A 23918-nucleotide genomic window follows, 5' to 3' on the forward strand; every position below is an offset into this window, starting at 1 on the left:
CTTTTGTGTCCAGGCCCCTCCTACAGTGTCAGGGGGAGCACCCTTGCCCCTCTCTCTGCTGGCAAACTTGTTCCCGTTTTCTCCCCAAGTCTGGAGACCCTCCACTCTCCTCCAGAACCCAGGAAGACAACGAAGCAACAGGTTCTCCTGGGTACTGTCATTAAGCCTGTTTTACAGATTAGGAAGCTGAAGCCCAGAGGTGTTATCTCACTGGTCCGAGGTCACACAGCTCCTAACTGCCAGAGCTACTTTCGGCTCTGGGCTTGTAAAAGCTCCCTCTGCTCTCTTGCCCATTGTTTTCTTGGAAGAGAGAAGTTTAACAAGAGCTATGGAACTTAAGTTTATCAGTCAAGAAAACAGAACCCAAGCCAGGGAGTTCAACAGAGTAAAGTTAATAAAGGAAACCAATAACGACTGGTCAAAGTTTTTTGAGTTATTTGACTGAAAAGTCAAATAGGGATGACAAGGCAACGCACAGATGAGTAATAATAGAAAGCTACTGGCTAGGGGGACTCTGAGAGGAGCTGGTGCTATGAGTCCAGAGGCCAGGGCCACACAGTAGGTGGTGGGTACCATGGGAAATACACAGCACTGCCTGTATCCCCATGTCCAGGATACTAAGTGTAGTGCAGTCTCCTCCTGGCCCGTGATGAGTGAAGGGACACTGACAAGCCCCCAGCAGGATGAGCGAGGGCCCTGGGAAGGAGCCTGTGTCAAGTATTCCCTCCACCCAATTGCCCCAGGAGGGATCTGTTGGTCTAGTACCAAGGGCCTTTGCAGTGCATGTCCCTTTCAAAGATAAAGGCACAGGTGTCTAAAGACAGCACAGTTGTCACCCTGGAGGAGCATGCACTACTAGGAATCCCAGCTTCCAGGGCCTTTCAGGGGATGAGTGCATGGATGGGTGGCCCTGGGCCTCAGGTCCACCTGCCATGCTGGGGCACGGCTCCCCTGCCCAGCGGCATGCTCACCGGGCGCCCCCAGGCTGACCGTGGGGCACGTCTGTGTGCAGACATGTGTACTCGGGCTCACCCTCTACTGCTCTGAATCAGCGTGAGCAGTGTTCCTCCAAGGACCCTGCCTGGCTTTAGCAGCAACTTCTGTGCAGAAACCAACTCAAGTAAACTAAAAGCCAGCCAGAAGGAGGACCCAGCCTTCCTTTGCTCACAGCCCTCAGCAGAGCTGGTCTGCTCACCTCACAGAGCCCTCTGCCTGGACACACCATGGAAACACTAGCTATAGATGGGTCCCCAAATTGGCTTGAGCCCTCCGAGCAGCAAGGCCTCCTCCATCAGGGCTGGGAGGAAGGGATGGGGGCATCCGACAGTGTGGTGGGCCCGAAGGCAGAGAGGAAGCTGACTTTCCTACTTGTGTTTGGCTCACAGTGCCGGCTTTGGAGCCTTAGTCCCCAGATCTTGACTCTTCTCTTCCTTCCTCTCCTGCCACAAATAGGTACCATGCTGGGCCAGCCTTGGGCCTTCAGCTTCGGACATACTTGCTCCCACACGCGGCCAAGAGAGGCTGTGTGCAGATTATACCCCTTGGAGGCAAAATGGAGCTAAACCAAAACTCCCTTCTCCCAATCAATCCAAAGGCTCTGCAGAGGGAGCAAGACACGTCTACTTCTCTTACAGGTTCTCTCCGCTCCTGTGATCTGACACCAGCAAGATCATCTCAGGCCCCAGATGGCTGCAGGCTCCCTAGTCAGAGGAGTCAGAGGTCCAGGCCAGAAGGCAGGACCTTTATTTATTCTATAAATACTTATTGAGGGCCCGCTATGTGCCAAGCACTGTTCCATCTGCTGGGTGTATATGAGTGTTCCAAAGAAACAAAGACACCCACCCTTGAGAAGCTTATGTTCTAACAAGAAGGAAAACATAAACAATACACATAGGTAGTAAATAACTTATATAATAGGAAAGTTAGATGGTAGGGGGATCAGGAGAGCTGGGGGAGCAGGTTGTGGTATTAAATGTGGACCTCACTGGGAGGGAGACATGTAAACAAAGACTTGAATAGAAGTAGGATCAGTCATATGGATACCAGGGAACGGTGTCCCTGGCAGAGAGAACAGCCAGTGCAAATGCCACGTGGCAGAGGCCACTGTGGCTGGGACACAGCATGTGAAGGGGAGCAGGTCAGAGTGACAGGGGCCAGACTGTACAGAACCATCTGACTCCACCATCTGCCTCTGATTTTCACTCTGAGGGAGCTGGGCAGCCAGTGGAGTTTTGAGCAGAGGAGAGATCAGATTTAAGTTCTAACAGAACTACTCCAGCTGTTGGGTTGAAAATAGGTTGAAAGGCGTAGGAAGAGCTCTCTATAAGAAGGGCTTGTAGAAGGTGGCCAGAAAAACGTGGGAAGAAGTAACAGTGGCTGGGACCAGGCAGTAGCATGGAGGTGGTGAGACGCAGCTAGGTTCTGGCTCTACTTAGAATTCACTAACGGATTGGGTGTATGACCAAGAAAAGCCACGAATGACTCCAACCAAGGCTCTGAGCTGAGCAACAAGAAGAACGGAACTGCCATTTCCGGAGGCTGTGAAGGCCAAGGGTGGAGTCTGTCTCAGGGGAAGATCAGAAGTCTGAGGCGGACATCTAAGTTGGAGACTGTGCAGATAGCGATGTGGAGACAGTGAGCAGGCAGCCCACGACAGAGCTAGAGACGGCTCCTCTGCTGAGACTCAAGACACTCACTACAGCAAAACTAAAGTGCAGGTAGTGGGAGAGAAGGGGCTCAAACTGAGGCCAGAATGTCTAAAGGGAAGTAACTAGTTACCGTCAAGAGAGCCAGGGGACTGGAAGGCTAGACAGCAATAGATGTTGCCAACCCATGTGAACTGAGAGCCGTTTAGTTCTCAGAAGTCCTGTCAGACTCTGAGTCTCTCTGACCCAGAATGCCTCCCTCAGGACACTCTCTGCTGCATGGAACCAGGAAAGTTCACTCTGTAACTCAGCAAGAGCCCTTGCTGGGCATGCCCACCAACTCTGCCTTCACAAAGCCCTCCGCCAGAGGCATCGCTAGCCCCGTGCACAGAAGGGACTTGCCCAGTGCCTCTGAGTCAGGACAAAGTGTTGGGGTCAGAGCTGGGTCTTCAGCCAAGTCCAAGGCCTTCCCCCATGCCAAGGTTTTTCCTGTAAGCAGCACCAGATTCCTGGCCTGAGCCTTGGACAGGTGAAGATAGTGCTCTATCTTCATAGATATCTATCTTAATAGTTGCATCTATCTTAATAGTTGAAGATTGTGCTCTAGGTTGCCTCTAGCTTCAGTGAACTTTAAATCAGTATCAACCCAAGGAGGTGAAGAGCTAATGAGGTACCACACAGGAACTCTTTGACTCCTTCGAAACACTGGCCTTGGGGCAGGGAAAGTACCAGTCGCTTCTTTTACTTATTTAAGGGATTAAAGGAAAAGCCCTGAAAGGGAATGAGTTCACAGAAATAGAGGAGAGCAGCCCATGCTGACCCACGTCACTTGACCCACTTATGCTACTCCATATTCAGGTTGCAGGGACTTTCTTTCTCTGGCTGGATTATTTCTTTAGGATCAGTTCCTGGGGTGGGATTACTGGGTCCAGAGGTCAGAATCCCTTTTTTGGGTCTTAATAATCATTACCATATTGCTTTCCAGAAAAGATGGTCCCCATTTAACTTTTCACTTAATATTAGTGATTAAGTCTGCATTTTTTTCTTACAATCTATTCACTATTCCTTTACTTATTTAGTGGGTACAGCATAATTAATTTACATTCCTTTGAAAGCCAAGTTAGAACATTTTTGGAAATGCTTGCTGCTTCAGTGTTTTAAAATTTGCTTGACTGTGAACTATTCATGCATAGCTTTTGCCCGTTTATCACTGGATCTTTAATCAACAAATACTACCTACACGCGCAAGGTGCCTAAGACCATTGCTTTCCAGGAACTTTCTAAATGCCACAGCAATGAACATCTTTGTTATCATATCAAATTGAGATTTTTCCCTGGTCTGCCTGCCTATTGACTATTTTCATTTTTACTTTTTATACATTAAGTTTTAAAAAATGTTTATAAGTCAGATCTGTGCCATGTTTTCCCTCTGAGATTTTTTCCATCAGAGATTTTAAAGTTTAGAAAGTTACCACTCCATTATCTGACCAATACTTAATTCTATTATTTATATTTTTAATTTCTTTCATCCAGTGTTTCTGGATAAAGAATATTTTATAAACACTTACATAGAATGTAATATGCAAAACAAAAAACACCCCCCCCCCCCCCGCAAACAAAAAACTCACTTCAAAGAGGTATAGGAAAACCCAGTTGAAAAAAAGTTAATCAGGCTTCCTTACTGGAGGACTCCTCAGACTTGAATGTGCTAATGAGTCTTGTGGATCACCAAGAGTTGGAAGATCAGCATGGTAAGTATAAAACATTTCCCAAACTCTGGGACTATGGAACCCCTTCTTCACAAAGCACCTCTCAACGCTAGTGTTCCATTGTCACACTTTGGAAAATGTTGCTTTAACCCAACTTCAAATCAAAACCAAACTGTAAGCTCCATGAGAATGAGGATTTTTGTCTGTCTCATTCTCTGCTATATTCTCAACATACAGTAGATGCTCACTAAATATTAGTTGAGTAAACAAATGTGTGCATGTACAAATAAATAAGTGCATGCACAACTAAGCAAAACAAATCAAGTCTGGTAGAACGACACTGAGATATATACAGTCCAAGATGCAGGGAGGGGTGGTGCTCCGTGCAGCTCACTGCTGCATCTCTAGGTCCTAGAATACGCCTAGGGCATGGCAGGCATTCAGTAAACACGTGAATAGATGAATGAATAAAAGAATAAGTCACTTGTCCAACCCAGCTCCTGACTTCAGTCCCTAACACCCTTCCTTTTAGGGAACAGAAAGAGCATCTCACCTGGGTAAAAGTAACAACACTTGGTCATGATGCCAGGCAGCTCCAGGCACCAGCAACTGGGCTCAGAGGCCCAGGGCCTCGAAAGTGCCCCTTCAGAGATACAAGGGCCCTCGTGAAGTTCATAGATGAGTTTACATGCCAGTGTCAGAAGCCCAGCACATTCAGCCTGGCCAAGAAAGGCATCCACCCTAGGGAGGTGGGGGACCAGATTTCTTTGACACCGTCCAGACTAGTTGAGTAAAACTTCAAATCCCTCCCTTAAAGATTAGTGGGACTGAGCCAGAGCCTGCCTTGGAAATGTCCTCAGAGCGGCCCTGTGGGCAGAGCCTTGCAGCCAAGAAACTGAGTGACCTGAGCCTTTGAGGGCAAAGTCGGTCTCTTAGCAACCCAAATGGCTCTTCTCCAAGGATAAATACACCTGCCATGTCCATTGCCATCCTGAAACCAAAGTCCAGTCCTTCCTCTAACCTTATACCCATCACTCAGCTGGGCCAGCACAAAACTTTCAAGAGCAACCTCTGTTGCATGGGAACCTAAGTTAGAGTAAGGTTCCTAAGTAAAGTTCTCTCACAGGTCCACGGCTTGGATGCGTGCAGGAAATGGGTGCAAGCAGTTGTCAATACAGTCTGTTCCTTATAGCTGAGGGCATCCTGACCCTCAGCCAACAATGCCCAGCACCTACAGCAGAAAAGTACCATGAGTTTTCAAGGAAGAGCCCCCAAAGCCTAGCTGCGGAGCATGGGTGATATTTTCCAAATATTACCCCCAGGTAATATTTCCTCTGAGAGTACCCAGCACAGCCCCAGAGAGCTCCATGTCACCACAAGTGCAAGGCCCGCCAGTTCATGAAAGGCCAGCCCCTTCAACCAACCCCTGTGTTTGAGGTTTGAGCAGCTTCCACGGCAAAGAAGAGAGGAAACAATGAGCTTTATAAAGAACCGTATTTATTTCCATGTACAGCATCAAATACCATAAATAAAGCTAAACATTGTTCGCTGTGTGCAAAATACAGGGTTCCACGTGTCACTGTAATGACTACCAAAGGTCACAAACATGCATGGTGACAAGGTGGGGGAGGCTAGCTAAGGAGGAGGCTGGGGGGAGGAGGGCACTCTTTGGTTGACATTCTATAAAGGGGGGAGACTCTGCAAGAGAAGATAAGACAAGAACAGTGACTTCATCCTGGTGGGGATCTGCACCAACGAGGGAGCAAAATGCAGCATGCAGGGCTGTGCAGAGAGGTCAGCATGGCTCTGGGCCACATGCAGGACACCATCACCTGCAGCCCGGGACTGCGAGGCCTGCCTTCAACAGCCCCACTGGACTAGGTGTGGTGTCTCTCTTTAAAAGCACTGTGAGTGTCCTGCTGCTCCAGGCAGAGTCAGCAGGGGGATGTGTTCTGAGCAGAGCTGTGGGGGCATTGAAAGGGAGCTGCTCTCTAAGGCACTCCTGGCCTGTGACGATGACTGCTCTAGCTGAAGCTTCTGTATCCTCTGGGGCTTTATAAGCCTAGAGAGACCAGAAGAGTCAAAGCAAAACCCTGGGAGGGAAGGTATAGGCTGCTGGGGGGGGAAAGATTCACTAGAAAAATTGTGATTGTGTGTTCAAAATAGAGAGTCTGGGCCAAGCTTGTGATGAAGCCTGGGAGAAATTTTTTTTTTTTTTAAATCCTTCCAAAAAGAGTCACCTATGGTGCAGATTGATAACCTTTATATTAAAAAGCAACTGAAGAAGATGCTTGTATGCATATGCTTTTTCAGAGGCTGAAAGATGAAAAGAGTTCTCTTCAAAGGTGAAGGGCCCTCTCTATGGCACAGTCTCATTCCAGATTAACCCTCCCAGGAAAGTAAGTAGCTTTGTAAGTGCAACCAGAAAAGCATGCACGCAGGCCGTGGAGTATAGCGAGGAGGCGGGCCATGCACCTGGAGTGGGCTGGGCAGCCCGCTCAGAGGGATGGAATCAGAAACGCTTTCGAGCTGAACACCACCCCACATTGTTCACCAACCATGCCACCAAATGAATGAGTCCATTAGTAGGCAAGACGCTCGCAGTTAGCACAACCAAGGCAACGGCGGGGGGTGGGTGGGGGGGGAGACGGGGCGCAGAAAGCAGGTCAGGGGTTAGTACCACTCTCTGAAAATTGGCAAGAAAACCAGTCACCTCAGAGCAGAAGTGTGTCAGCCAAGAAGTGGGTGCAGCACTGGAAGGCTGAAATGAACTGATGGCCACAGTGTAAGGTTTGGAGAGAGAGAGAGACAGAAGAGAGAATTTAGTTGGGGGAACAAGGTAAATGCTGGACAATACGAAAAGGTACGGGAGTTGAAAATGAGGCAACCATTAAAAAAAGAGCAACTTCCCCAAACAAGTTATGGCTTGCTTAGGACAGATGAACCTTTCTGGAAGTGAGCAGTGACTTATCTGCAAGAGTGGATCCGTGCAATTGGAAATAATCCCGTCTCCATTGCCCCCCACATCCTCTCTGCCCCGATTTTAGTCTAGAGTCCCATATTCATTCTTAAATAGGTTATGGAGGTTTAGAAACATCCCGCTCCCAGGACTTACTTTTGTGTTTTGCTGCTGCCCCTCCAGAAAGGTTCAACGTCTCAGAACACACAAACATCTCAGGCTTCTGACAGGCACGCCCTGTCTCACCAGAGTAATTCAAACCAGTCTCCTTATGGCCATAAGTGACATTCTCAGAGATCCTAACTCCAGCTTCATGGAGCATCCCACAAAGCATCTCATCCTGCCCTGAGCTGACGGGAATAACAATGACACAGCTGTGATGTGTTTACATCGTGACTTTCAGAATCAAACATGAAACGAATCAAGGGCTCCTCCCACCAGAGAACACTAAAATACCAGCAAAAATTTGGGAAAACACAATGCAAGTCATAGGACAAGAACAGTTCCAACAAAGACAGAGGCGCCAGTTCCCACGGACTTGGCCGCAGTCAGGCCCCTGATTTACCCAAGGACTCAGGGAAGTGTTTATATTATAGAAATGCCTCCCTGCTTCTTCCCAGCCTGGAGAACTTGGCATCTCAAAGCCCTTAAGGGTTCTGGCTCCTAACCCACCAGACTCCATCCTTTCTTAATCTAAAGGATCTTTCTAGTGTAACAGGCAAGGCCCAGCAACTCTAGATACACTGAACTCTGCCCAAGGTTTTTCTCTATCAGCCATCTCCACTGTTCAGCCAGACTCAGCAGCTGTGCATGTCCAGGCAGAGTGGAGCTGGGAAGGCTGAGGCCTCCTCCAGATGCCCAGAATGAAGAATATAGGTGGACCCAAGGCCCGTTTTGCCCTTAATAAGGTATATTTATTATGCATAAGTCAGTAACAGTGTCCGCTCCCAGCCTCCTCTGCTATTCAAGACATGGGAGCTTCCTGGATCAGATGCATTCCTTGGCTGGGATAATTCAATAATCAATGGTTTCTGACCGTTTGACCAAATATGCATGGCAGCCGACTGGCTAAGAAGCCAGAATGCCTGCAGGCCATGCTCACGGGGGAGATCACGCTTTCCAGAAATAATACTGTCAGGTGCTAACAAACACCCTCCGTTTCAAAGGACACAGCATGAGAGGGCAATTTCCTCCCTCAGCCTGACTGTTGTGGACCCTGAATGGCCTTGGCTCAGACTGCAACCTGGATTGGGGACCTCAAAAGGAGGGCTTAAAATGCCACCAGCTGACACGACTCCTCTTCAGGATTGCATCAGTTTGATGGAGTTCTGAGTGGTCAGGGGCCAACGGGCTTTGGCTGCCATGCTCATTAGTGGGAAGGGAAAATGTATGTCTGCAGTAATTCACTTGAAACCCTGTGGTTCTACATAATCTGGCTGCAGTTTGGTATTGGGGTCAGGGGAATCTTGAAGCTACTATTTTACATCAGAACAAGGGAGCAAAATAGTCCTTCTCCCTGGGAGGACAGGTAACAGGCAACTATATATTGCTATATCCTTCTATAGATTTAATTCTCTTGCGTCCTTTCTGTTTTGTTTTGGTTTTTCTTCTAAATTACTATGCTTTCATGTTGCAAACAATTGTCCCTTGTTGACAAGTGGTATCCAGGCAAAAAAATCAGAAGGCACTGTCAGGAGATCGCACGGCTCGCTTTGGTTTACTTAAGAGCTCAAACTATTCACGTTAAAGGGAGCGGCTATTTCAAGATCACAACGTGGAAGGGGTTTTTGTAATACCAGTTATAAACCTCAAACCCGTGTTTACAAAAACTGACACTCATAGGAAAAAAAAATGCTTTCTCTTGGCTTATTAAACGTTAAAAATTGAAATGTAAACCTAGAAGTATGGCTCGCTTTGGTATAAAAGTACAAAGCTATTAAAAAAAACATCCTTCATGTCATGGTGGCCTGAAGCAGATGTTCACCGCGACCAGGCTAGGTGCAGGTGGCTGACGGGAAATTCTTTGGCTTTGAGCTAACTGGTTCAAGGGCGTGGGGCTCCCTGGCCAGCGCCTGAGCCGGCCGCACACGCCGCCATCTACGCGGGAAATGTTACGGTACTGTGGGACTGGGCTTCAGTGCAGCTTGGCCGGGACGCATCTGAGCAGCCAGTTCCGGATGCTTTGGAGGGACTCCTCCGACTCCCGGTACATGGAAGCCAGGGCCTCGAAGAACACCCAGAGCAGGGGCAGCCCGAGGCTCAGGAGCTCGTAGGTGTAGCAGTAGTTGTAAGCATTGTCCCTGATATGCAGGCTGGTGGCGCGCAGGAGTCCCTGAATCCAGTTAAGCAGCCTCCGGGGAAGGTGAAGCAGGCCCCACGGCAGCCTGAGGGGCCAGCTTAGCGCCCTCCTAAGGAAGGAATTGGGGATACCTGGGGGGCTGCCTTCCGGTGTGGCGATGGCGGCGGCAGCGCAAGAACTTTCCGCGGGAGGGTCTCGCCGAGGGGCTTCTTGCTCTTTCCACATCCCCTCCTCCTGAGAAAGAGATCAAGGCGAGGGCAATCAGTCCATGATGCTCAGAGAGGGCTCCTCCAGTGAAGCAGAGCAAGACTCAATAAAGGGAGGACCTGGCAGACCCTACAGTTTGCAACCAGGACCCCTCCCTAAAATCTCAGCACCCCCTGTGCACTGCTGAAGGGGGCTGAACACGGGTGTGACTTTCCTGGGGTGGGGGTGGGAACTGATCACAGCGATCACTTTCCTCTGGAGCCTTCAAAACATACATGCCCTTTGACTCAGTAATCTCATTCTCATGATTGATCCTAAGTAACAACTTAAAATATGGATAATGATACAGGTACAAAGACATTCCCTGTAAAATGTTTATAAGGCAAAAATAGTAATGTCCAACAATATAGGATGCAAATAAATTATCAGTCATCTTTTACAGGTATCAAAAATTAGGCTCCAAAAGAATTCTTAATGGGAAACTGTTCTTAATATACTGTTATTGAAAAAAGAAGGCTATGAAACTGCACAGGTAGGATTCCAACTGGGTTAAAACATACAGCTGACCCTTGAACAATGTGGGTTTGAACCGCATGGGTCCACTTGAATGCAGATTTTTCAATAATGAATACTACACCTTTACCTAATCCATGGATGGCTGAATCTATGGATATGGAGGAACCATCAATATGAAAGATTGGCTATAAATTATACATGAAGTTTTGAACCTGCGGACAGTCAAAGGCTCTAACTCCCACACTGTTCAAAGGTCAACAGTATTCATACAGGAAAAAGTCTACAAGGAAATGTTCCAAAATGTTAATTATGATTTTCTCAGGATACAGTGATGATGGGTTATTTCACTTTCCTTCTTTATAGACTTTCATTTCCTTAGCCATTTTTCTATTGTGTGTGTACCTGTGTGTGCCCAGTTGCTCAGCTGTGTACAACTCTTTGCGACCCCATGGTCTGTAGCTTGCCAGGCTCCTCTGTCTATGGGACATTCCAGGCAAGAATACGGGAGGGGGTTGCCATTTCCTCCTCCAGGGGATCTTTCTAACCCAGGGATCGAACCTGCATCTCCTGCATTGACAGGCGGATTCTTTACCACTTAAGCCACCTGGGAAGTCCATATTACTTGTGAAATCAGAAAAAAGCTGAAGTTGTTGGTCTTGCTGGAGGTGGATGATTAATCAAGCCATAAAGAAGATGCTGGCTAAGAGCTACCATGGGTGGGGGTAGGGAGGGTGCTATCACAAGCCATCTGCAAATTAAACAGGCCAGTCATGTTGTTGACATCCAAGAGCTTGGGGAAAGGACTTGGAAACCACAGAGGGTTGGCCCTATACCAGGCATCCCTGCTCACAGGGCTCTGTGGCCATGTGGGCCCCAGGCCCTGGGGGCTACGTGGCTTTTGCATGGCTAAGCATTTAGCCCCATCCTTGGCACATGGGAAAGCTCTTCTGGGCTTCTCATGAGAAGCAGCAGTCATTGCCCTGGGAGCTGACATCTGGAACAGCTCACACCCCAGAGGCCAGATGAACGGACTGAGACACAGGGACCTTTCTGCCAGGGAGCAGAGCCCTCTTCACCTGAGTCTCAAGCCCACCCAAAGCTAGAAACATTGGCCTAACCTGCAGGAACTCTTGACAACCTCCTCCTACCAGGGAACTTTCCCATTTCACCACCACTTTCGAGATAAAACTTACCTCTTTTTGTTGCTTCAACTCTGCCCGTCTCTTCCGTTGCTGGCTGTTGGTCTTACAGTGAATGAAATGAGACTTGCAGAAAAACTTGCCTGTAAAAAGAAACACACAGACGCTCAGAGGTTTTTCTTCTGTAAACCAGAGCCACAGCAGAACCTGAGCACAGTGCCTGCCCCCATCTAGGTCAGAGAAACACCGCTAAGGGAAACGAGCCTAGGTGCAAACGTGGGAAACGCTTTCCGCCACCTGCCTTAAAGAAGAGGCGCTGAGAGGAGGCCACCAGCCGCAGCAACGGTGGCGGGGGACCGGAGAGAACGCTCCCGGGAATGGGGCAGAAACCCTCAGATAATCCCTGAGGCCAAGTCTCTTCCCAAGGCCAGTTGCCAGGCAGCAAAATGGACAGCCTGGAATAGCAACTCTGTTTGTAGTTCCTCTTGCTTCTGGGACCCCTGGGGGTGGGAACAGCACTGAGCAGATGGTGGCAGAAAAACCCAGTGAGCCACACACTGGGCCACTGGCCACTGCCCAGGATACTGGATGCCTTCCAGAAAACCCTTTTTTGCTCACTGTATCAACAGTGACAACAGTGATGGGAATAATGATATAGTAGTGAAGTCTTGAGTAGGACTCAATATACCGGGCACTATCTTAAATCCTTCCCCTGAGTTAAATCAGTGATCACCTTATGAGCAAAGTACTATTATCCTCATTTTATAAATAAGAAAACTGAAATTAAAAGACGCTTACTCCCTGGAAGGAAAGTTATGACCAACTTAGACAGCATATTAAAAAGCAGAGACTACTTTGTCCACAAAGATCCGTCTAGTCAAGGCTATGGTTTTCCCAGTACTCATGTATGGATGTGAGAGTTGGACTATAAAGAAAGCTAAGCATTGAAGAACTGATGCTTTTGAACTATGGTGTTGGAGAAGACTCTTGAGAGTCCCTTGGACTGCAAGGAGATCCAACCAGTCCATCCTAAAGGAGATCAGTCCTGGGTGTTCATTGGAGGGACTGATGTTGAAGCTGAAACTCCAATACTTTGGTCACCAGATGCGAAGAGCTGACTCATTTGAAAAGACCCTGATGCTGGGAAAGATTGAGGGCAGGAGGTGAAGGGGACGACAGAGGATGAGATGGCTGGATGGCATCACTGACTCAATGGACATGGGTTTGGGTGAACTCTGGGAACTGATGATGGACAGGGAGGCCTGGCATGCTGCAGTTCATGGGGTCGCAAAGAGTCGGACACAACTGAGTGACTGAACTGACTGAACTGAGGGACCCAGAGGTCAGGTAAGAGGTTATATGTATGTGGCATACATGTGCCATATGCTGGAAGTGGCATACTCTGGATGTAAACACAGGCAGTTAGTTTTAGAGTGTGGAATCACAAGCTTCGTCATTATATGATGGTGCAAACATCAAGTGCTAAAGGTTAGAAATTAATCACTCATTCCAAGTCCTTCATTGATGACTCTGGTAGGTCACTCAGCAGAGGGCATGTTACAGTTATGGACATTCTTACAATACACGCTTCATTGATAATAACATGAATATGACATCATTTATTGAACCCCCCCCCCGCCCCCTGCTTTTCACTGGAAAAGACCCTGATGCTGGGAAAGATAGAGGGCAGGAGAAGGGGGCAACAGAGGATGAGATGGTTGGATGGCGTCACTGACTCAATGGACATGAGTTTGAGCAAACTCTGGGAGATGGTGAAGGACAGGGAAGCCTGGTGTGCTGCAGTGCATGGGGTCGCGAAGAGTTGGACGTGACTTAGCAATCAAATAACAACAAATCGCACCCCTATTACATGTCAGGTGTGGTGCCAAGTATGTGACATAAGTTGTCAGGTTTGATTTTCTCGACCACACAGGGGCAACTGAAGGCGGTGAGACTGAGTAAGAAAATGTCCATAAAGCACGTGGCACCTGGGAGGTGCTCCCTACGCATGTGCACCCCCCATGCTGTCAGCTCCCCTTTCCTCAGGCCCCTGCCCACCAAAGGCAGCCTCTCCGCTTAGCAGGGGATCCCTGCTCCCTGAACTGCTTTTCTGATGACACCAATACTCCCCGGGAAGCGCCGGCTGTCCCAGAGCCTCCAGAGTCGAGAGGCCCAGGCCAGACACAAGTGCTGCCCCGGCCCCTGGCGGTTACCTTCGTCAACATCAAAGGCATAGGCGGCCAGGCGCAAGGTGGTGGCACAGATGCTGCAGCGGAAACACTCCCGGTGGAAGAAGTGGCCCTCCGCGCTCAGCCGCTCCATGACATACACGCGCTTCTTGCAGAAGTAACAGGTGTCGCTGCCACCCACGTTCAGGGGAAATGTCTTCCGTACGGACTCCTGGCAGGCACACGGCATCGGAAGAGAAGAGCAGCGTGTTAGGGTGTACACCGCACCTTCAAATGCAAGGCCGGGCGTGTAGAGATGCCAGCCTGCCTTGTGGGGCCTCACAGGCTACGTGCTGCTTTTGTCACTGGGGGTGCTGCTGCAAAGAGTGAGGGTGGGAAGGTACGCAGAGCCCAGCCCTGCCAGGGCAGTGTTGATTGTACTCCCCAGCAGGCTGCTGGACACTCTGGTTTCATGGTGGGAGTGACATTTCCTGGTCTGACAGAGCAGGTGTCCCTCACAAACATGCCTGCCCAGAGATGCCATCTCCAGGAATCTGAGTCAGGGGTTAAGTGTTGCCTGGGTCTAGAGTGAGGTCACTGAAAGAATGTCTTATCCATCCTTGTCCGCTTGCAGTGACACAGGTCAGGCAGGGAAGGCTCATGGCATCAAAACTGTTCAAGAGAACTGCAGGAAACGGGCATCAGGCTGCCAATCAACTTCTTCAGTGCAAAAGGGGAGGGCGAGGCCCAGGGCAGGAGGGGCACCCCTGGGTGATTCCAGGGGAATGTGCCAAAAGGACACCAAAAGAACTCTCAACTCAAACTGCTGGTGGTGACAGTGAGCAGAGTCATCCGGAGAAGGAGAGGATTCAGAGGATAGGGATGTTTTCCCCATTACTTCTTAATCCAATCTATACTGGATGCTAAACATTGGTAGTAACGGTTGTCCATCTCTGTAGATGGCCTCCCCTGAGCTTTCCCCTGAGTCCTCCAGAGCCCCTGCTAGAAGGGAAGATGCTCTGCTTTACGAAATGACCCACAAGGGGGCCAACTGAGGTTCGTCTACAAGGAAACACAGCCCCCCACTAACCTCTGCTCTGACCTGGCCTGTTCTCAGCCCCTCTTGTCCCATGAGAAGGGGGCCAGGCTATCCTCTCCGCATCCCAGGCACCCTCCCTGGGAGGCCAGAGCCGGTATCTGAGGGTGAAGGCGGAAGGGTGCACATCCTTACCAGGTCTGGAGAGGTGGCCTGAGTCTTAGGTCTGTGATCATTCAAGTACAGATTGACCAGAACTTCAGCTGCAGCCCCTATTCCGCTGGATACTTTCCCTACTGTCAGCTACCCAAGAGCAGAGGTAAAGGAGACAGAGACAAAGGGAGAGGCCATTAGCACCGAGGAGGAGAACACGAACAAGCTGGAGGTGGCAGAGGGCTCCACGCCCACATGCAAACAGCAGCCAGCATCCCAGGAGTGGCCTCACTAGCCTACAGTCGGCAGCAGGCACGCTGCAGATAGAGAAAAGAGAGATCAGCAGGGCGACTCACAACTACATCCACTGGGCGTACACGGTCTTCAGGAGTTCTGCTTACTCAGCTCACAGATAGCGAGAATCAATCCTAGAGGAAGGGATCTATCCAAGGCCACTTAGAAATCAGTGCAAGATTCAGGACTCTGCTAAGGTCTCCTGAACCCCAGATGGGGGATCTTCACACTACGAAAACAAGCCAGCTACACTGAAGCTGACCTTTCCAAGACTCCTCCTCACTAGAGGGTCTGGAGTGGCTACATAGTGAGACCTGTGCCCCATTTCCCCAGATCAGGAGGGTTAGGACTGCACTCTACCACTAACGGTTCTAAAATGGGACACAAAGCCCTCAACTTCTGAGCCCAGTGTCCGCATTTAGTGAAATGGGAATAAATGGTGCTTTCCTTGTGGAGCTGTGGCAAGAATGAGAAAGCATGTGTGTGAATGCCGGGCACTTGGCAGGGCTGGGCCAAGATGAACTTGACTCCTCCTCCCTTCTCCCTCTGAATTTGGCAGCCCCAGCCCCTGTGTCCCCTAAGGAGCTGTGGCTATGCCTGACTTCAGTTCTATTAGGTCAGGACGCTGACTACGTTGCCAATAAAGAGTGGCCGAAATGGGAACGGACGGTGGTCCCCACTGGGCAGGGAGCAGGACAGGGAGCTCCAGGTGGCAGTGCCCAGGGCCCCAGAGCTGGTGCTGGGCAAATCAGTTCCACGTTGGCCTGGAGACCACAGCCTGATGGGTTGTGGGTGCCTGTGCTCCCGAAGGCATGATGGTCCGTGCCTACCCGTGAATGCCTGGATCCCCACTGGTGTGTCATGGAGCTGGGAAGGGGTGAGAGCTGACAATGCAAGCAGACGTGGTACAATCACACATACACCCCCAGGCAAATCCCAGCTTATTCTTTCCCCACCAGCTCTGAAAGGCCAGCCCGGGAATATTGCAGTCTCCTCTGCAGGGAGGCAAACATGCACAACATGAGACGGGATCTGTAAACACGGCTCCTGATCCTAAGACCCTGGAGGGAGGGAGGCTCCAGATGCTGCCCAGCCTCTGAATCCAGCTTCTGGGAGATGTGCCTACAGACAGCAGCAGTGTAGGCTGCTGGCCCTCAGTCACAGGTTGACAGCCATGTTCACAGCAAGTAACAGTGACTTGCGAGGGGACAAAGGAAGGCCCTCAATCTAAACCCAGGACTGCTCTTGGAAGGCCACACTGAATTCACTGTGAAAGCCTCAAAGATAAAGCAGGAAGCTCAGGGACAGCAAAGCAGATGGCAGCAGGTGCCCACAGGTCCTGCCTCCTGGAAGCAGGGCCCACCCTCAGAACCTGAGGCCAACTCATTGGGCACCAACAAACGCACAGGTACAAAAAGAGGATGAAGAGGGAAGGGCTGCCAAGCAGGCTGGGGTGAAAGACATGACCCAGGGGAGGCCTGCCCACTTCTCATTAAGGAAGCCCCAACACCAGCAGCTACTTTGGATCAGTCATGCCAGACCATGTGTGGGGCTCTCTGGGGAACTATGGAAGATGTGGCCGGGGACCTTCTGGGGTGTCTGATCCCAGACAGATGGGACCCCCTCAGACTTCACAAAGCTCGCTCCTTCTCAGTTGCAGCAGCTGCCAGGCCGCTTACCCCTCCCTACTCTCAAAACTGGCCCCGTCTGGAAGAGATTAGGATTCTGCTTCTGAGCATACACGCTGCCATTTCCAGGATTTCACAAATGCCAAGAAACTTGGCTTCCTGCTCCTAAGAGAAGTTCAGGTGCACTTGCTCTAGACAATAAGCCATTATTTGCCTGATGTTCCACCCCCTGCTGGGGCCTCCAACACAGGCCTCCTCGGATAGGAGCTGAGAATATCAAGTACTTTCTGACTTTACAGCAAAATAAAGACGGGATGTCAGATTTACCTCATTGTCCATACTCCCCTTGTGTGACTGTCTCTCCTGACCCCATGTGTGAACTGGCTCTGAGGAGCTCTCCCAGGAAGGCACTGTGTGATGCCAGATACCCACGCGCAATTACTGCTTCCCTTGAGTGAGCAGAGAGGGAGACTCTACTTTCTGGGGCTTTAAATACAAGTCTCTAATGAGACCTTATTAACTACTTAGCTAATAAGCACTTTGTGCCCCTGAGCTTCCGTGCAATCCTGACTTAGGAGCAATTATAGAAGCAAGCAGAGAGCCCTGGGGTGGCTGGGGGTGCCGCCAAAACATGTCTGTGCAGTCATGGGCCTGCTCGGTTGTTCTATCAGCACAAGGGATCCAGGATGAAGACCAAGCCCTGTCCTTCCTTTCATTGTGGGCCCTTAGTCATAAGAGACTCCTTTCTCCCAGTTGCATCCACAGGCCCACCTATGACAGCGGTATTCCTAGGAATAATGAAATGAAGGCACCCTCAGGGAAAGCAACACTGGTGCTCCCATAGGCCCTTCCCAACTGTATCCTGGAAACCATGCCAGGAACACCGAGACGAAGAGGTGGACCAGGACTTCCTGAAAGGATACTAGGAGACCAGGTGATGGAGAACTTGTCTCAAGGGTTAGAGGAGGCCACCCCAAAGGCCAGAGTGAAGGAGGACATTGCCCTGGAGTCTCCAGTTATCCCCCATTTCCTGATGGTAGGATGTCTTCCTGGCTCCAAGACAGTGCAGACCTGACCACCTGGACTCATGCTAACTCACTGCTCCTCAAATGGTCAGCGGTAAATGACTAGGTTTTGGTTTTTCTTTTAAATCTCGAATCCATGGTGGCTTGATATTTCCGGATACAATGAAAAAGAATTACTAGAAATATGATCACACACTTGGATGTGTGGCTATGTTGAACTGCTCTACAAGTATTTAATGCTTCCTTCTCACTTGCTGTGCTCCTTGGATCACAGACTAGTTCCTGCCAATTAAACACACTTTAAGTAGCACTGTTCTAGCCAATCTGGAAATGAATGGGTCCTGGGCATCCTGAGGAAGAAAAGAAACTCCAAGTATGGAGAAACCTCCAGAAAACTCATTATGGTTTGACCTCAGAGTAAGAACCTAGAAGCCAAAGGTTCTCAATAAGGAGATTACTACACTGGAAGGCAAAAGCACTTACGCTCCTGGGGAGCTGGTCAAAAGGAAACCTTACAATTTGGCTGGGAATACTTTTTCCAAATTCAAAGCTGGGCAATCAGATGACCTCATCAGAAACGAACATGTCACAGTCACTGGTTTTTTAAGAAATGGTAATTTTGGAGGGCCATGGGACTGCTTTTGCACCCTTTATGTATCTTTCAATATTTTTATAATTTTTTAAGAACTGGGATATTTTTCACTAACAGGAACTGATCTGTGATCCAAGGAACACAGTAAGTGAAAGCATGAGACACTTATAGAGCAGTTCAACATAGCCACACGTCCAAGTGTGTGATCATATTTCTAGTAATTCATTTTCATTGTATCCAGAAGAATCAGGCCACCATGGATTAGAGATTTAGAAAGAAAAACCAAAATACTATATGGGGTATTTTTTTCCTCTTGGAAATTATAGTTTTTTTCAGCTAATTAATTAGGACAAGCTGGAATGGTTGGACACTTCAGGTGGGCCATCATCTAACTTTACATTAGGTTAACGTCACATACATCATTTCCCTTCTGTGAGCCTCAGCGTCCTCATCTGTAAAATGGGGAGACCACTGCCATCCTCACAGGGCTGTGAGAGAGTCATCAGAGAATCTGGGCTGCACCTCACAGGGTGCTGGGTTCCCAAGAATCGCCTGGCAGATGGTTAATGAGTCCAAAGCACCACCACTGATGCCGCTTCAATTTTCCATGTTCTGGAACTTCTTTTCTCCTCTCCTGGGTGGCCTTCAGACAAAGGAACTTACAGTTGCTATGTTCCCTCCTCTGCACGAGTAAGAATAATACAGCCCACCCAGACGAATGCACTGGCTTCTCCCTCTGCTTCTTGAGTCAACTGAGATTCAAACATGATGACATTAATGGTCGGCACAAGCACCATCACCAAGCATGTCCCTGTCTGGATGTGGGAACCTTTCTTACCCTGCTCCGAGCTGGGAGATGGGTCATCTCTGCTCTGGTTTGCACTCCCTGATATCTTAACCCTGCCTTTCTCATCTCTACACTCCTGGCATAGGACAGATGCTTTGAAGGAAGGAGGAAGCAGGCGCTTGGGTCTGCTTGCATCCAGACAACGGTAACATCCCCCTGGGGCCTGGAACTCAGCCAAGAATACCAGGTGTCCAGGCTGTCCTTTCCGCCTGACCTGCTGTGAGGGTCAGGAAACCCACGTGGGTCAGGCAGAGCTGGGGTCAGAGTTTCCAGGGCCTCAGATCTGAGAGCTTGAGGGAAGGGGAGGTTTCGACATATAGGGCCAAGGGAGGTCTCCTGGGCAAATAGGAATACGCTCCTCTTTGAGGAGTCCCTGGATAAGGCAAATCAGATGACAGACTGGTGTGCCTGAGTCCTCAGCCATATGCTCAGGGCAAGGATTGAAACTGCCTTATATGAGGGGCTCTGGAAATGATGCCTTTGGAGCTGAGATGCCGGCAGGTCTTAGGGGTGGTGACCTCCCAGTGGGCGCCGGTGTCTCCTGGTGCCAGGCACTGAGCTGCATTGAACCCTCACGGCCTTGCGAGCTGGGTCTGATAATCCCCCTTTGCAGACGGGGCCGCTGAGGTTCAGGGAGTCTCTACCTCACCTGAGGCCACAATGTTCCTAAGTGGCTGGGTTGGAAATGGAAACCTGAAGGTGACTTCTTTGCCTTTAGAGAGGAATCAACATGCATTTTAGGTAAGTGAGCTTTCTTCCAGAATTCTCCTCCACTGGGGAAATAGCACAGTTAATGGATATCTGAGGAACTAGATTCATGCTAGGTCTTTGCATTATTCCAATCACCCTCAGGAGTAGCTGCTGCCTCCATTCTGAAGATTAGGAAACTAAGGTGCTGAGAGGTCTACTAATTCATCCAAAGCCACACTGCGAGTAAGCAAGTCATCTGCTTGCTGAACCCACAGGTGTAGTCCAAGCCTACATCCTGCTCACTACAGCACCTGCCTCTCTGCGAATTAAAATCCCCCAGGCTGGGATGCACACAGGTTACCTCCAAAGGATTCCCAGAACAGAGAGAACAATGAGGTTGGAGCCAGCCTTGAACTCTACCCTTGTTATCAGATGAAACACTGGCAGATTGCCCAGCTAAGACTCACCCAGCTTCTCTCTAATATGCAAATCTCTAGAGTAAACCCTGCAAATCCAGTTTTAAAACAAACACCCCCAGGGTAAAGAAAGCTCCTTTTGCAATGGGCATTGCTCTTCTGACCCAGGAGGACTAAACTGCAGTCCGCAGCCCCCGGAGGCCCTCCCTCTGGCTCAGCCGTGTAAATACGTTGCCATCGTGATCTTGCAAGAGCTCCCCCGCCTTGGTAAGCGGCTAGCAGCCGTGTTAAAGGCTAAACCGGCAGTGGCCTCCCGCACTGAAGAAAGAAGTTAACGAAGGGTTGATGGGGGCTAGGGACTTCCCTGGTGGCTCAGACGGTAAAGCATCTGCCTACAATGCGAGAAACCCGGGTTCAATCCCTGGGTTGGGAAGATCTCCTGGAGAAGGAAAATGGCAACCCACTCCAGTATTCTTGCCTGGAAAATCCCACAGACGGAGGAGCCTCTAGTAGGCTACAGTCCATGGGGTCGCAAAGAGTAGGACACGACTGAGCGACTTCACTTTCACCATCACTTTCAATGGTGCTACAGGAGGACTGGTTTGGTGGTAGGAATGATCAGACTGGGCATGATCCCATAGCCCACGGTCTTAAAAAAATAACTTAAAAGATAAGACCCTCGTAAGAATTTGGGCCCAAAATGAGAGGACCGCAAGATGTCTTGTGACTGTTGAGGCCAAAAACCCAGCTGCATCACACTGAAGTTTAAGGCGACATGTCAACCAAGAGGTCAGCCAAGTGTAGTCTGAAGGCAGAACCTGGCTACATTTCTCGGACTCGGTGACCCAAGTTTGCATCCCAGTAACACGTGCTCCTCATGACAAGTTTGACTAGGGCTGTTTCTAAGAGGAGGTGATTATCCCTGGATCCTCAGAATTAAGGTGTAGGGCTCTAGGGCAGGAACAGAAACACTCAGCCTGCCAGGAGGTTGCCAAGAACCAAGCATCAGTTTCCAAGAGCATTTTCCTTTCTCTGGCTCCCCTGAATTGAGGCACATATAGTCTCTGGGCATCAGAGCAGCCCCAGAATCTGCTGGGGAGAAGTGTGAAGGCCCCAGGCTCTCTCCAGGGCAGCGGCTCTCTGAGCTCCATCAGGACAGAAGGAAATTGTCACCAGGTTGTCACCTGCTTTAAGGGGCAGCAGAGTCTCTCCTCAGAGAAGGCCATCACTCTGCCAGATTCTGCATGTGCAGAGACTGGAGTGGAATCAATGGTGGGGTCCGGGCAAGGCGGGGAAGTTGCAGGTGGGGGCAAGGGAGCAGTGCAGCTGGCAAGATCCTTTCCAAGACTGCTGGAAGCTAGAAATTCACCACCCCATGCTTAACTGCCTACAACGGCTTCATGGTGAGATGTGGAGCGGTCTGTGGGTATCAAGTCCAAGTCCACAGACAGGGTAAGTGTCCCATGGTGACCTTTTTCTGAGAACTCCCCAATCACTCCCAGCCACACAGTGACAGGCTCATCAGCCTGTAATTAGTAAGTCAGAAGCTATGGAAATTGCTCAATGACACCATCATCTGATGGCCAAGACTAGCTAGGGAGACGGGAAAAGAAATAATAGGGAGCAATTGTTCTACCCCAACCTGGGAGAAACAGAGAACAAAGCTGTAGAGGTGGGGGCCCCAGGAGTCCCTGAAGCCCACCCACCCCATTTGCAGCCCTCCTTGAGCCTGGGCTTGGGGCTCTATGCACATAGGCTCTGGGCTGTTCCCTCTGACAAGGCCTCCATTCACACGTGGCTTCTGTGGTACAGAGGAGAGAACACAGGCTAGAATCAGGAGCCTGGGAACTAGTCTCCTCCCTCTGCCTTTGTTTTCTTCTCTGAGACTCTGTTCCTGCTTAGTTCTCTTTCCCAGGAAGAGCCCTCCCACCGTTATCCATTTAAGATTGCTACCCTCCCCTAGCATGCCAAGTCTTTGCTACCTGCTCTCATTTTCCCATGGGAAAAACTGTCTTCTGATACATCATATAATTTACCTAGATATTATAGATTATTTATACCTCCCTCTACTAGGATGCAAGCCTCATCAGGGCAGGAAGGTAACCCCTGATAACTGATGTGTATCCTGAGTGAAATGCCTGACACCAGCTTGTCATTCAATAAATATTTGTTGGATGAATAAATGCTCACTCACTGGCTTAATGAGTGATGTTGATTTAAAGCTGTTTGAAGGGCGCAGTGGAGAAGTAGCCAAGGGCCTCAGTGGAGTCAGATGATGAACGACGGGGTATTCTCACTATAAGAAGTGTCTTTGCCAGACCCAGTGGCCCTGCATGTACCTGGGCAGGCTGCCTCTTGCCATCACCTAGAGAACTAATACCTTCTGGAAACCAAGTCAGGGAGCTTGGGAAATGTGGTCCCTTTTCTTGTACTATCTCTGCTCTCAAATATGAGAGGACAGTGACCGAGCCAGGCCTTCCCTAAGGACAAAAGAAAGGGCAAGCCCAGGGCTAGCAGGAAAGGGTCTGGGCCAGACAGTAGCACAGTGTGGGCCCAGTTGCCCAGCTAGGAGCACCGGTCATTGCCTGCCTGTGCCTAGGTGCCCTCGCCCCTCCCATCATCCTGGCCAGGGCACCAGTGACCTTTTCTATAGCAGGAAGTACCCGCCAGGGAAGGTTCTTCTCCCAAAGGCTACTCGGAAGCCTTGGTGATGATGACCACCAATATGCCAGTTTCTAACCACAGAGGTCACTATCAAATGAGCCAAGAGTCACTCTTTTGTTGATGAGAAAATGGAGACTCCTTAAGGTTAGGAGACTTAAGGTCAAACCGTTGACCAAAGTTGACTTGGAACAAGTCGCTGGGCATCTCAGCCATGGCTATGTTCAGTAGAGCTGAAGATGAGAAGTGTTTCTGTTTCCCCACATCCCCGCCAGCTTCCCCTCCAGGGAGGCTTCGCACCTACACCGGGGACCATGGAGCGGGTGGGGCTGCGAAGGCTCCTTGCTCCTTCCTCGGAGACCCTGCCTGCACTGTTCTCCCACAGTAACGGGGGTCAATGGGGGTGGAACTCCAAGGAGGCAGCTCCTAACGTCCCACTGACGCAACAGCCCAGTGGACTTCTGGTTTGTCTAACAGAGTGGAAACAAATGAGTGGTAACGCTGTCATGGGCACACTCAGCACCACATGGGGAGATGAGCCCTAGTAGGGGTAGACAGGATAGAGGTGTTCAGGGGAGCACAGTCCTTCAGAAAGAGGCTCCGACTTCCTGTCATGAGCAGTAGCTGAACAAGTGCACTTCGCTTCATTTTTAGACTCGCCCATTATAGGGGCTAAGCTTCTCCAGAGGCTGCCCCTCTCCCACCCCAGCCTCGTAGTGTTCTTGGCATATTAGGTAACAGGCAGGCAAGTGAAAAACATGAAAAGTGCTCTAGAACCCAAACTGAATAACTTTATCTACTCAACCAACATCAGCCCCCACCAGTTCTCCACCCTCTGCACCGCTGCCTGTGCCCGTCTAGAACTCAGAGCAGATCCTGCAGTGACTCTTTATGAGGATGGAATGAATTCCTTTAGCACAAAGAAAGCGGACTG

General features: G+C 49.8%; 1 protein-coding gene across 6 annotated transcripts in view; it reads right to left on the bottom strand.

The window, feature by feature from the left end:
* MICAL2 (microtubule associated monooxygenase, calponin and LIM domain containing 2) overlaps positions 1-23918 on the bottom strand; it is a 234764-nt gene that overhangs the window by 77465 nt on the left and 133381 nt on the right. For 2 of the 6 annotated variants that reach the window (XM_043482985.1, XM_043482984.1), the window contains 4 exons: positions 14874-14981; positions 13688-13874; positions 11529-11617; positions 9744-9846 (listed from right to left, as the gene is read on the bottom strand). In XM_043482985.1, coding sequence (XP_043338920.1) covers positions 9744-9846; positions 11529-11617; positions 13688-13874; positions 14874-14981 — 487 coding nt within the window. Of the gene's footprint in view, positions 1-5834; positions 9847-11528; positions 11618-13687; positions 13875-14873; positions 14982-23918 lie in introns of those variants that run through there. The other 4 variants (XM_043482987.1, XR_006272148.1, XM_043482986.1 and 1 more) reach the window with 4 other exon arrangements.

Source organism: Cervus canadensis, chromosome 11, assembly GCF_019320065.1.
Source record: "Cervus canadensis isolate Bull #8, Minnesota chromosome 11, ASM1932006v1, whole genome shotgun sequence".
In the NCBI taxonomy this organism is placed as follows: Eukaryota; Metazoa; Chordata; class Mammalia; order Artiodactyla; family Cervidae; genus Cervus; species Cervus canadensis.